The sequence below is a fragment of the Glycine soja genome, chromosome 1 (genome assembly GCF_004193775.1).
Source record: "Glycine soja cultivar W05 chromosome 1, ASM419377v2, whole genome shotgun sequence".
Classification (NCBI taxonomy): Eukaryota; Viridiplantae; Streptophyta; class Magnoliopsida; order Fabales; family Fabaceae; genus Glycine; species Glycine soja.
The window spans coordinates 57,169,243-57,180,593 of record NC_041002.1 but is presented as its reverse complement, the minus strand read 5'-3'; the positions used below and the strand labels follow the sequence as shown (position 1 = coordinate 57,180,593).

General features: G+C 35.4%; 2 protein-coding genes across 3 annotated transcripts; one reads left to right on the top strand and one right to left on the bottom strand.

Moving 5' to 3' along the window:
* Positions 1 to 4,993: 4,993 nt before the first annotated feature.
* Positions 4,994 to 6,802, bottom strand: LOC114368288 (uncharacterized protein At4g06744-like). The gene has a single exon (XM_028325608.1). The coding sequence runs from the start codon at positions 6,671 to 6,673 to the stop codon at positions 5,282 to 5,284; it is 1,392 nt and encodes a 463-aa protein (XP_028181409.1). The 5' UTR covers positions 6,674 to 6,802; the 3' UTR covers positions 4,994 to 5,281.
* Positions 6,803 to 8,546: 1,744 nt separating this feature from the next.
* LOC114368282 (protein SRC2 homolog) lies at positions 8,547 to 10,296 on the top strand. 2 transcript variants are annotated; one of them, XR_003657328.1, is made up of 8 exons: positions 8,547 to 8,705; positions 8,785 to 8,889; positions 8,967 to 9,093; positions 9,166 to 9,237; positions 9,304 to 9,358; positions 9,435 to 9,786; positions 9,863 to 9,942; positions 10,080 to 10,296. XR_003657328.1 is itself a non-coding variant. In XM_028325599.1 (7 exons), exons 1-7 carry the CDS (start codon positions 8,660 to 8,662, stop codon positions 9,886 to 9,888), a joined length of 783 nt encoding a protein of 260 aa, XP_028181400.1. In that variant the 5' UTR covers positions 8,547 to 8,659; the 3' UTR covers positions 9,889 to 10,296. The 2 variants fall into 2 exon arrangements, 1 of the variants encoding a protein (XP_028181400.1); XM_028325599.1 differs by having other exon boundaries at positions 9,863 to 10,296.
* Positions 10,297 to 11,351: the final 1,055 nt, after the last annotated feature.

Here is an 11,351-nt window from a genome sequence, read left to right as displayed (position 1 = left end):
TAAGTTTAAACTCTTTTTAGATAAAAAGATATATCATTGTTGTGCATAATATGTCTTGGCAAAAAATTAATGTAATTAGTGAAGTCAACTAAAAAAAGTGTTGTTTAAGAAAGATAAATAATATGCTTTATATCTCAAAGTGGATGTATTTTTTTAACCTTTTAGTTTATAATTAGGAGGAAGAAATCCTCATTAATTTAGGATTCAACCGGAAAATAAGTAAAGTCTAACTAATAATTATTTTACAATAGTTTATTAATGGATGTTTTTAATTCTCCCAATAAACACTTACTTCTAATGATTTAGCAAACTCAAGCGCGTTTACACAAAATGATTACTTGTTGAAGAAGCCTATAATTTCAAGCCTTCATTCTTTTTGTATTCGATATTTTCTTAAGTTTGTAAAGTTCCAAAAACATCTTGTAAAACTGAAGAGAGAAAGATAACAAGTTTATCTTATATATTCATGTGTAAGATGCTTGTTTTGCTGTGTGCACCTTAGCCCGACCAAATCTTAGAATTTGTTTTATAGCCATAAAGGACTTGGTAAGAAAAAAAAAATACTTGGCTGATAAAAGTTTGGGAAAGTCTTTTTGTAAGAGACAAAAGTATCAGTGATAAAGTGGTTAAGAAATATATAAATAATTGTCATATCTAAAATGTTATCTTTTATAATAATCGTTTGATTCAAAAGTATTAAAATTAGTCAATGGATAAAATAATCTAAAAGATGTGTACACGAAATATAGGTATTTCTTTTTTTTATTAGTATAGATTAATATAGATTATTAGTATAGATTACATTTTGGGTTGTTAAATAAAATAATTTGTGAAAATAAAAAATATTCTACAGAACATCCCCAAAAGAATAAGTTATTTGGAGTTTTGTGTAGATTTTGAAATAGAAAACATTTGTGTAAGAAGCACAAAATGAAGGGGGAAATTATAGCAGTTTAATCAAATAAAAAAAATGTTCAAAGCATAATTGCGTTATTGAGATTTTGTAAAAGTTTTATTTAAAAACGAAGTTACCCGTAGGAAACATAAAATATAGGAGAAATTGAAGCAAATTACGCTATATTTTATATTATTAAAATGCATTTTCATAATTGTTTGATATTAATATATAGTTATCCAACCTTGAATGTGTAAATGAATGCGTAAATACAGAAAGACTAGAAGTTATGGGCTGGTTATCAGACAAACAGTAAGACTCAAAGTCTTGGACCGGTCGATGGACGAACGATATGATACAGTGACTAAAAAATCAATTTATAATTGAGTGCGGCTAGGTTTTGATAGTTGTGAAAAGGTCATAATGTCCCTTAGTAATTTTTTTAAAAAATAACCCTTGATTCTCTCTCTCCCGCGCGTTTCCGCTTCTGCTTCTACTTCATTCTTTGCGCCTCTTCTTCTTCATGTCGTCATCAGCTGCTTCTTCTTTGCGCTTCATTTTTTTCACCTCAGAGCACTTCTTCTTCTTCTTCGTTGAGGAGGTTGCCATCATTGTTGAGGAGGTTACCGTCCACCGTCGAGGTAAGCACCGTGAACCTTTTCTTTTTTTCCCAGTGTTGCCGACGATGACGGAAACCGCTATCGAAAAGTCGTTGTGAGCTTTATGGATCACCTGATCCATAAGCATGTTGATCCGGAAGATGCTTATGGATCAGGTGATTCGTAAAACTCACAGCTTCATTTTAATTGAAAATTTGTTAAATATTTAATACATTGTGAGCTTTTTTTGAAATTAGGAATTTTGGTTATTAGGATCACCTCTGAATATATGTTAAATATTTGATAAATAGTGTCATTTTGGAGAATATCTACTGTATCAATTTGATTTAATGCAAATATGTAATTGCCTTTTATGTAATTTTGGAGAGTATCTTAATCTAATTCTGCATTAAAGTCTGTACCATAGTATCAAACCAACCCATCAACACCACTAATAACAGAATCTGTTATAACAGAATTTTATACCACTCAGTTTGTTATTCTGTTTTGCAATGTGTAGTAGCTCTATATGTTCAAGCTTTCACTGTAAATATTGTACTAAAGTATGAATGAGGATATGAGAAAATTCCTTACGTATTTTCCTTGCCCTTTACTATTTCTGCACTTCCTTTAATTCTGCAATTCAGTAGTGTAACAACTCTTGAAATTCTTTAAGAAAATCCTCCCTTCAAAAACGAAAAATAACTTCCTGTAAATAATAAATTTGAAGATAAGACTTTCCATATAAGAAAGAAGCTGTTGGTTGTTAAATATAGCCACTATGCAAGGTTCAGTGGCAGTACTACATATAAAGTAAATAGGCCGTATATTGAAGTTGAACATAGAACAATAAAACAAGCTATAAGCAAGGAAAGGAAACTATCACAAGAAAATCATGTTCAAATGTCACAATAATCATCCTGTTTAAAGATGAATGATCTTTTTTAGTCTTAAACATGATGCGGTGATGCATTCAAAATTGACTTGTATATATGCTAACATCAAATAATGACCTCCTCAACATTATTGCTCTAAAGCTAAAAATATTCTACTATCGAATCCTGCATACATTGAAAAGTATAAAAATGAATGAAATAGAATGAATCCCATCTACTTTAGAGATGACGTTACTTCCAAGGGTAAATTATTACAAAAAATCATGTCTTGTATTTTGCTACCTTTCAAGTTAGAAACTCAAAATATACAAAGCTAGCTATGGATATGGCAGATATCTTATAAAACGAATACATGAAACTAGCTAAATTCTGATAAAATTAACATTTTCCCCAAACAAGTCTAACAAAAAGAATAATTAACACCTCATACAAGATCACATGTAACCAGAATAAATAAAGAAAAAGGGGGAACAAATGTAGCTGCTGTACAAGAACAAGAAGAAGGCCGCAAGAGGTTTCTTTGGTTTCATAGCATCAAACTTTTGCTTGCTCTTCTTTTGCTTTGCTTTGAATTTCTTTCTCGAATTAGTCTGCTGCACTGATCTTTTGATTCTTCGTTTGATTTAATCCACAACACTAGTTTGCTGAAAAATCCATTGTAACATAGCAATTAGTTATGTAAACTATTTCAGAATAACATTTATCTGGAACTATCAATCCGACACCCCCTCCTTCCCAAAAAAACAACACCTGAAGCCCGATGAATAAACCTATACACTCTCATTGGAACTTCGAAATGCCATCATTGTATTCAGTCCCTGGTCTAAAGTCTGAAGCCATCACATAAATATCAAGATTAATTGACCATATTACCTATATCTTAACCTAAATCGGCATTGGCCCATTAAGTTAAAATAAAAAGTCAATTCATTAAGTTAAACACAGTTAATTGTAAAGTTATGGATTATTGAAAATAAAAAAAAAAGATTGAATGCTGTCAAATAAGTAATGAAGGTGCAAAAACTCACATGAAAAAGCAATGCTTGTAAAAGAAAAAGTGAGAAGATGCTTAAAGATGAAGAGGTAGGTGAAGGGTTCCCGGAGAGTGAGGGGAGGAGGAAGAGGGGAAAGGGGAGGGGTAGAATAGAGAATACATAAAAAACAAAAAAAGTCAAAATCTGCCTAGAACCTATTTTTTTTGGCAATATTATTTTTGTCAGTTTCTCTAGGAGTTGTGGCTTTGTGATTTGCATATATCATCTGAAATAACTAATTAGAGAAATGATTCGAGCATCACATCAAATCAAAAAACCTAATTTACGGGCAAATATCACTGAATTTACACACATATAGCAAGTGACTTCAACTAGTTTGTTTTTTTTTTTGGGAATTGAAGGGGGCCAGAGGCCCCCCAAAAGGAAAATTACAATGAAACTAAATGGCATCTCCTCTCATATTTGATAAGAGCAAAGGCTGCATAGCAGCGGGAGAATGCTGAAACATCATAAAATCACACTCCAAATCATAAGTCATATTGACTAAAAAATGGCACATATATTGCCTTCACCATCGATATGCACCACATGAACTTGTCATCCTAGCTGAAGCATCCCATGAATTTCCTGAATGAGCTGCAAACTGAAGGCATTACCAGAATGTTGACCCAAAATAGTCTAGACCACTGCCTCCGAATCCATTTGCAGCTCCACCGCTTGAAACCCTTTCTCATACGCCATCTTGAGACCATGAAGGGCACCCCCTAATTCAGCAATATAAGAATTAAACATCCCAAGGAATTTTGCAAATCCACCTAGCCATCTCCCGAGACCATACCTTCCTGATTTTTAACAGAACCATCAGTAGTATTTATCACCACCCATCCGTCAAAAGGAGCTTTCCATTTGACAAATAGTTCCTTCACTAGATCACCCTGTCTTGTGCTCAGATCTACCCTTCCCACATTGCCATAATCAGTACAATGCTGTAAAATATGAATATATGGCTTGAAAGGTTGCACAGAATCACTCTCATACTCCTGTTTATTCCTCCAATACCACATAAAATAACAAGATGCGGCCCAAATTTCTGCCCACCTTTCACCCCATGCGGACCAATGTCATTATTCAGATTATAATGCAACCATTCATCAAAGTGGAGCCCAAAAAAATTACTTCTAGCATCCTCCTTCACCAAATGAACCCAAACAATGGAGGCTAGTGGACAATATCGAATAAATAGACTCCTCAACATTCCCATAATGGTGACAAATCGGGGATCCTAAACTCCACCGAGCAATCCTCTTATGAGTTAACAAACGACCATGTTTTTGAATGTATACATATATATAACTTATCTTAATTTGCTTGTTCTTCCACATTCCTCCATGCATGCCCTTGGTTGTGTAGAGAAAGGATTAATTTTCATTTGTCCAGAGTAAAATTAAAACCTTATCTTATCTATTTTTCATTTTAATTTTCAAATTCAAGGTAATGGAAAAAAAGGTAAATAAATAACTTGAAAAAAGAGAAGTTGAGAAAAGAACCAAATTAATCTACGCAAGTACTATGAAAATTAGTTACATCGGCACGACACCAAGCTGCATCTAGTCCGAACAAACTGCTTATTCATTAATCAGCGTACAAACTATGACAAGATACATGACAAACACGTGTAGGTAAATACACGTACTTAGTAATAACATATGATATATAGTACAGTTGATCCATAAATTAATCCACATGATGTTGTACGGTAATTAATATTAATATTAATTATATAGTACAGTTGATCTGATCCATATATATAAACGAATCCACGTGATGCAGCTATATATATATAGTATAGTAAGTATGAGGGAGATGAAATGGATGAACGAGAAGCTAGCTGGCTGGCTAGCGATGAAGATGATGGGGGTTGAGAGAGTTGTAAGTGAGCGGAGGAGTGGCAGTGGCGGCGGGGTGGGTGTGCGGGTAGTATCCTTTACAAGGGACGTAATGGAGATACTTTGGATTTGGGCAGGGCTTGATCTTGGAGAAGAATTCTGTGCATTGTCCGTGCGGCCTTTGATTTGGAAGCCCCAGAATGCAATTGTAGCTGACGTCCAGCACATTGGTTTTGATAAGGTTCCTGCATGCAGGGCCAACCTGAGTGAAATAGTTGTCGGATAAGGAGAGGTTCCCATTGTTGCGGAGGCCAGGGAGAAGACACAGCATCTCAGGAACCTCTCCGTAAAACTGGTTGCGGTCCAAGTTGAGGTACTGGATGCTTTGCAGGCAGGCAAAGGAGTGTGGGATGGGACCCGTTAAGGAGTTTTTGCTGACATCAAAGACGGTAGCCTTATCGAGGTAGCCAATTTGGTAGGGCAAGCAACCCTGGAAGTGATTGCCCAAGAAGAGGACTTCGGTGAGGGTTTTGGAGGCTTTGCCAATGCTTGCCGGGATTGGGCCCGTGAGCTGGTTGTTGGCAAAAGTGAGGTACCTGGCCGGTGTGGACCCAAAGTTATCGGGGAGATGGCCACTGAACTTATTGTTGTTGATGAAAATCACATCCAGATCCAAGTCAAAGAGCTGCGGTGGAATTGGGCCGCAGAGACTGTTGAACCTGAGGTCAAGGAACACCAGCTGCTGGTCCTTGGGCTTGGGCTGGAGCACTTCCTTCGGGAACTCACCCTCCAGTTTGTTGTTACTGAGATCTAGCTCGAAGAAAAATTTGTACTTGGTGATGTCGGTTGGGATGGCACCGCTGAAGTTGTTGGAGTTGACGTGGAAGAAAGTGAGCTCGGGTATGCTGTCCAAGATGCCGGTGAGCATGAGCGCTGTACATTTTTTTCCAGAGAGGCCAGCTCCATTCAGGTCTAATCCCGCAACTGCTTGCTGTCCGTCTGGATATTTTGCACATCGCACCCCCCTGAACTCACAAGTGTCTCTACCCTCCTTCCAGTTACTCGTATATCCATTTGGGTCATCCACCAAACGAGTGAATTTGATAAGCGCTTTGCGAGCTCTCTCCAGCCGTACGGGTGGCGGAGGTGGAGGTGGAGGACACATTGGAGGGGGTGGGTGACACTCGGGGGGAGGTGGTGGAGGAGAGCCATAAAAATTACCCCCGTGCACGTGGCCACTTGCTATGATAGTTTCCAATCCGGCCACCCGTTGATCTGCCGCAATGAACATAAATGAATGAAGCAATAATGACAATAATATTAAAGCGCACATGTACGTGATGCCCATCTTTAACTTCTCTCTGGCTACACGGTGTTGAAGTCCTGTGCTATATATATACATCAACCACCTTGCATCGATGAGAAAAGTCAAGTTTCACAGGCTTCCAAACTTTGGAGCACCTTTGGAGCGAAAAGCTCTTCTGCTTTCTTTTAATTCAGTGGGGAGCATTTTCTTCTTCTCCACACTCCATTCCTCTACTTTAATTTTTGGTAGGTCCTCGAGTTCTTTATTACCTGCACTCAACTCCCGAATACCGATGGAAAATTAATGACAACTATACACAATTAGATTGACGTACAGATATTTGCTCTTACCCCGTGAATTAAATTAGTTAGGGCTGTTCTAGGACAATTTCCGATCTTGCATGGTCGGCAGATAATTAAGGTACGTAAATGGTGATTTTTCTTTAGGTCTCCAACTAAAGAGAACACGTCTATTAATTTACGATTAAGAGAGGCGCTACCCTGCTGCATTCTGCAAGTCAAATTCACATGCCTATCGGCTATCATCTTATGCACCAATTTTGCAATAGGTAACGGAACAAACAATAACAAGGTTCATAAACTAATGGTAACATTTTCCTAAACTGTGGAGGAGAAGATGCACATATAATTAATTAAGGATTCTGAGGAGTTTGTTAATTATAGTATTGTGTTGCCTGGGCCTGGGGAGTTTGTTTGTGAGGAGAAGATGCAACTGATGTGATGTGATTCTGAGGGAATACCACTGCAGCCTTGCTGGCGATTCATTGCCCTTGCTGCTTTTAGGATCTTATGTTATGTAGGTCTCGTCACTTCCTATACTTAGGACTTTACTTAATTTGTCCCTTTGGGTCTTGGCCTGTCCCCTCAATGTAACAAAATATAAGTATCTTATTTGCTTTTACTTTTAATTTTCAGTACATGGAGAAGGGACAGTTTTTTTCTCACAATAACTAACATTATTTACTTTTAAAAGAAATTCAAATCCAATTTTTTGGTGATAAAGGTTGGGAGTTTCAAGGTAAAAGCATGTGACTATGGTCTGAGTGTATTAGCGACTATTGTTTCTTTTAGATTTTTTTAAATTAATTTTAACTCAAATTACTTTTTTAGTCTCTTTATATTAGATATTATATGAATTTGGTTCCTAAATCTATTTTGAGCCAAATATTTTTTTTTTATTTTGAAAAGTAAGTAAATTTTGCCTTGTCAATTTTCTTTCGTTCACCTAAAACTCCTAAACTAGTTTTATTCAAATATTTGAAAGTTTATGATAATTTTGGGACAAAGTTTATAAGTTATTATAAATTATTTGATACCTATTTTTATTCTTATTAATAAGAGAAAAAAATACACAATTCGAATGCAAAATATTACAAATTTGCAACCAACATCAAGTTATAAACTTATTTGATCAACTATTTATCTTATATTTTTTTAATTATAAAAATAGAGTACTTTATAGCACAAAAAATACTAAAAGATGAAGATAAGTGACTTAATTTTCATTTAAAATTATAAAAATAGATAATCATGGAATTAAGAATTCCATTTTTATTTTGAGACAAAATCTTTTATAGGTAATTATAGTTTTATGTTTTACTAAATTTAAATTTTGATTATTATAAAGGTTAAATATTTTATTAAAAATTAAAAGAGTAAAAAATGTTACAGAATAATTAAAGAGAGTAACATAAAGACAATTAAAAATAAGATAAAAAGTTAATTAAAATGATAAAGATAACAAATGAAGAAAAAATTATAAATAAACATATAAGTTATTAACTAATAAGATTATAAATTTAGTTAAATAAATTAGTGCAATAAGATAAAGACTAATATTTTAAAATCAATTGTGAAATGTAAATAGTCCCATTAGTGAGCGTCTGATCTGATGGCCCAGGAATCAAGTGATAGTGTGATACAGGTCTTGTACGGTATATAAATATAAATACGAAAAGGAAAAAGGAAGGACAGGGTTTGCGCGTTGGGTAGGTGAATTCCAATTTCAACGTTTCAAATTGCATACTGTTCTTCTCTTCCTCTCGGTGTCTCCACTGACTCCATGTCGTCGATAACGGGCATCCAGGGCCAACCTCTTGAGGTTACGGGTAAGCGAATGAAATTGAAATGAATGGATTTATGATTGTGAACTTAAAGACTAAGAGTGGATTATGGATGGCATGGCAGTGGTTTCGTGCTCCAAGTTGAAGGACACAGAATGGATTTCAAGGCAAGATCCGTACGTTTGTGTTGAGTATGGCAGCACAAAGTTCCGAACCAGAACCTGCACAGGTCGGTCATCCCTTTGCTTTTCATTTTCATTCTCATTGACTGGCTGGCTTCGAGTTGACCTCTCCTTTCCATTCCAGACGGCGGAAAAAATCCGGTATTCCAAGAGAAGTTCATCTTCCCCCTCATTGAAGGCCTTCGGGAGCTCAATGTCCTTGTTTGGAACAGCAATACTCTCACCTTGGACGATTTTATAGGAAGCGGAAAGTATGTGCCTCTTCTTCCTCCATCTATTCATCTATTCTTTTATTCTCATTTCTCCTCTCCTTCGATCTTCAGGATTCAATTGCACAAGGTTCTCTCTCAAGGCTTCGATGACTCTGCTTGGCCACTTCAGACCAAAACTGGCAGGTACGGTACCCTAATACTTCCCTTTCAATTTGGTCACCACTCATAGTAACTCATTTCCTTTGCCAGATACGCTGGTGAAGTCAAAGTCATATTGCATTACGCAATTGCAAATCATCAAAGGGTAAGTAACCTAGCTACCTACTTTTTCTCATCATTGGACTGTAGTCATATTATAATATGATTGGAATTGGTTGCAGCATAAATCAGTGTCAAGCCATGCTCCATCAGCACCTCCGTATGTGGCAACAACAACTCCTCCCGTCCCTTCTTCATATTCTACCTCATACCCGCCACCTCCTTCTGCTACTTCCTACCCACCACCTCCTTCTTACCATACAACTGGATCTTATTCTTACCCACCGCCACCGCCACCAGTAGCATCCACAGTTTCATATCCACTACCTCCAACAGCTTATCCTCCCTATTCCTCACATCCCCCATCATCATACCCTCCACAGCCCTCTTCATATCCTCCTCCCCCATCATACCCACCGCCTGCTTCAGCTTATCCTCCACCTCCATACCCACCACCTGCAGGCTATCCTCCTGGTAATTATTATTTTCTAATTCATGTCTACTACTTACTGCTGCTTGCCTTTCTCTAACTAACTAGATCCTTATTCAGGAATATACCCTCCACCGCCATACTGACTGGGATCTTCTACATTCTCCACCAAGGAAAAGGAAGCAACATCAACATGCCTTGTACATCACAATTCACTATCCCTGCTTTTCTATGTTTCTTACTATATTTTTACTTCACCACTTTTCTGGGTTTTCATGCTCCATATCCAACGCTGCTGTTTTGTCTTTAATTGCAACCTATCCAAATATATATGCAGGGCTATTAGATGGATTTGTGGAACACAATTTTGATGCAACACTACACTTAACACCCTTCTTTGTTTTCATTTACTCTTCAACGCACTCTCAGCCTTTCAATGCTTGTTCAAACACCCTGTAACTCGCTTTGTTTTTACTTTTGAGATGTCTAGCTTGTAAAGTGTGTTTATACACATTCAGATCCAATTAAAGGGCACAACTTTTTTATTTTCTCAATTGGATGTTCACTAACCATTTTCCAATTTTCTTTTGTCTCAGCTAAACTTTCTCTCTTTTACATGTAAACTTTTTCAACTTTCGATTTGTACCCATTGAACCTTAACTGATAGGTATTGTTTCCATATGTTTTAAGTTAAATCTTAGTCATTTATGTCTTTTTTTTTTTTTTTTACTTTTTAAACATTTTTTCTTATTTTTTCAACCATCGCCCCATGTTACTACTCGTGATTTCAAAAAGATGAATGAAGGATTTAAAAGTAAAAAAATGGTTAAGTTTTAACCTAAATCAATGATAAAAATCATTTTAACGTTAGTTATTTAACTCCCATGTTAACGGAAGATTAATATAAATTAGAATGGATCAAATTTGAGTATTTTTACTTAAAAGAGGTAAAATTTAAGAACTGTATATACTTTTTCTCTCTTAAAAATAGAAAATATATTGAGCATATTTCACTAATATACTAAGATAAAGATATAGAAGAACAAAAAAGGCCTATGGAGGTAGGCATGAAATTTGAAATAAAAAGTATTATAATAAGAAAATAGAACAAATAAATTTAATCGCATGATTGCTGTCATTTTCCATCTTGGCTAACACATCCTCACATGCATTCCTCTCACGGAGGGAATGAACATATATATATAAACTTAAAGCATTTTGTTAATACTTTGTAGTTTGTACTTTGTACTGTGCTCCAACCTTGACTTGGATTTATTGGCATCATGTCTAGAGTCGAGACTTAGGCTTTAGATAAGAAATTTTAAAATTTCAAAGAATTTAAAATATATAGAAATTTAATTACTTCAAATAAATTCTTTTATTTTAAAAATATTTTGTTTGGATAAAAAAATTCATTTCTTGTGTTTTAAATTCTTTATTTAAATAAACTAATTTAATTTCCATCACAAGGAAATTTCATTTTGTGTTATTTGAAATTCTTTTATTTTGCTCTAGAAAAATCCTCTATAAATTCCTATCATTTTTAAATGAAATATTTAATTTCCAAAAAAGTTATTTTGATGTATGGTATTTTAAATTCACTCAAGAA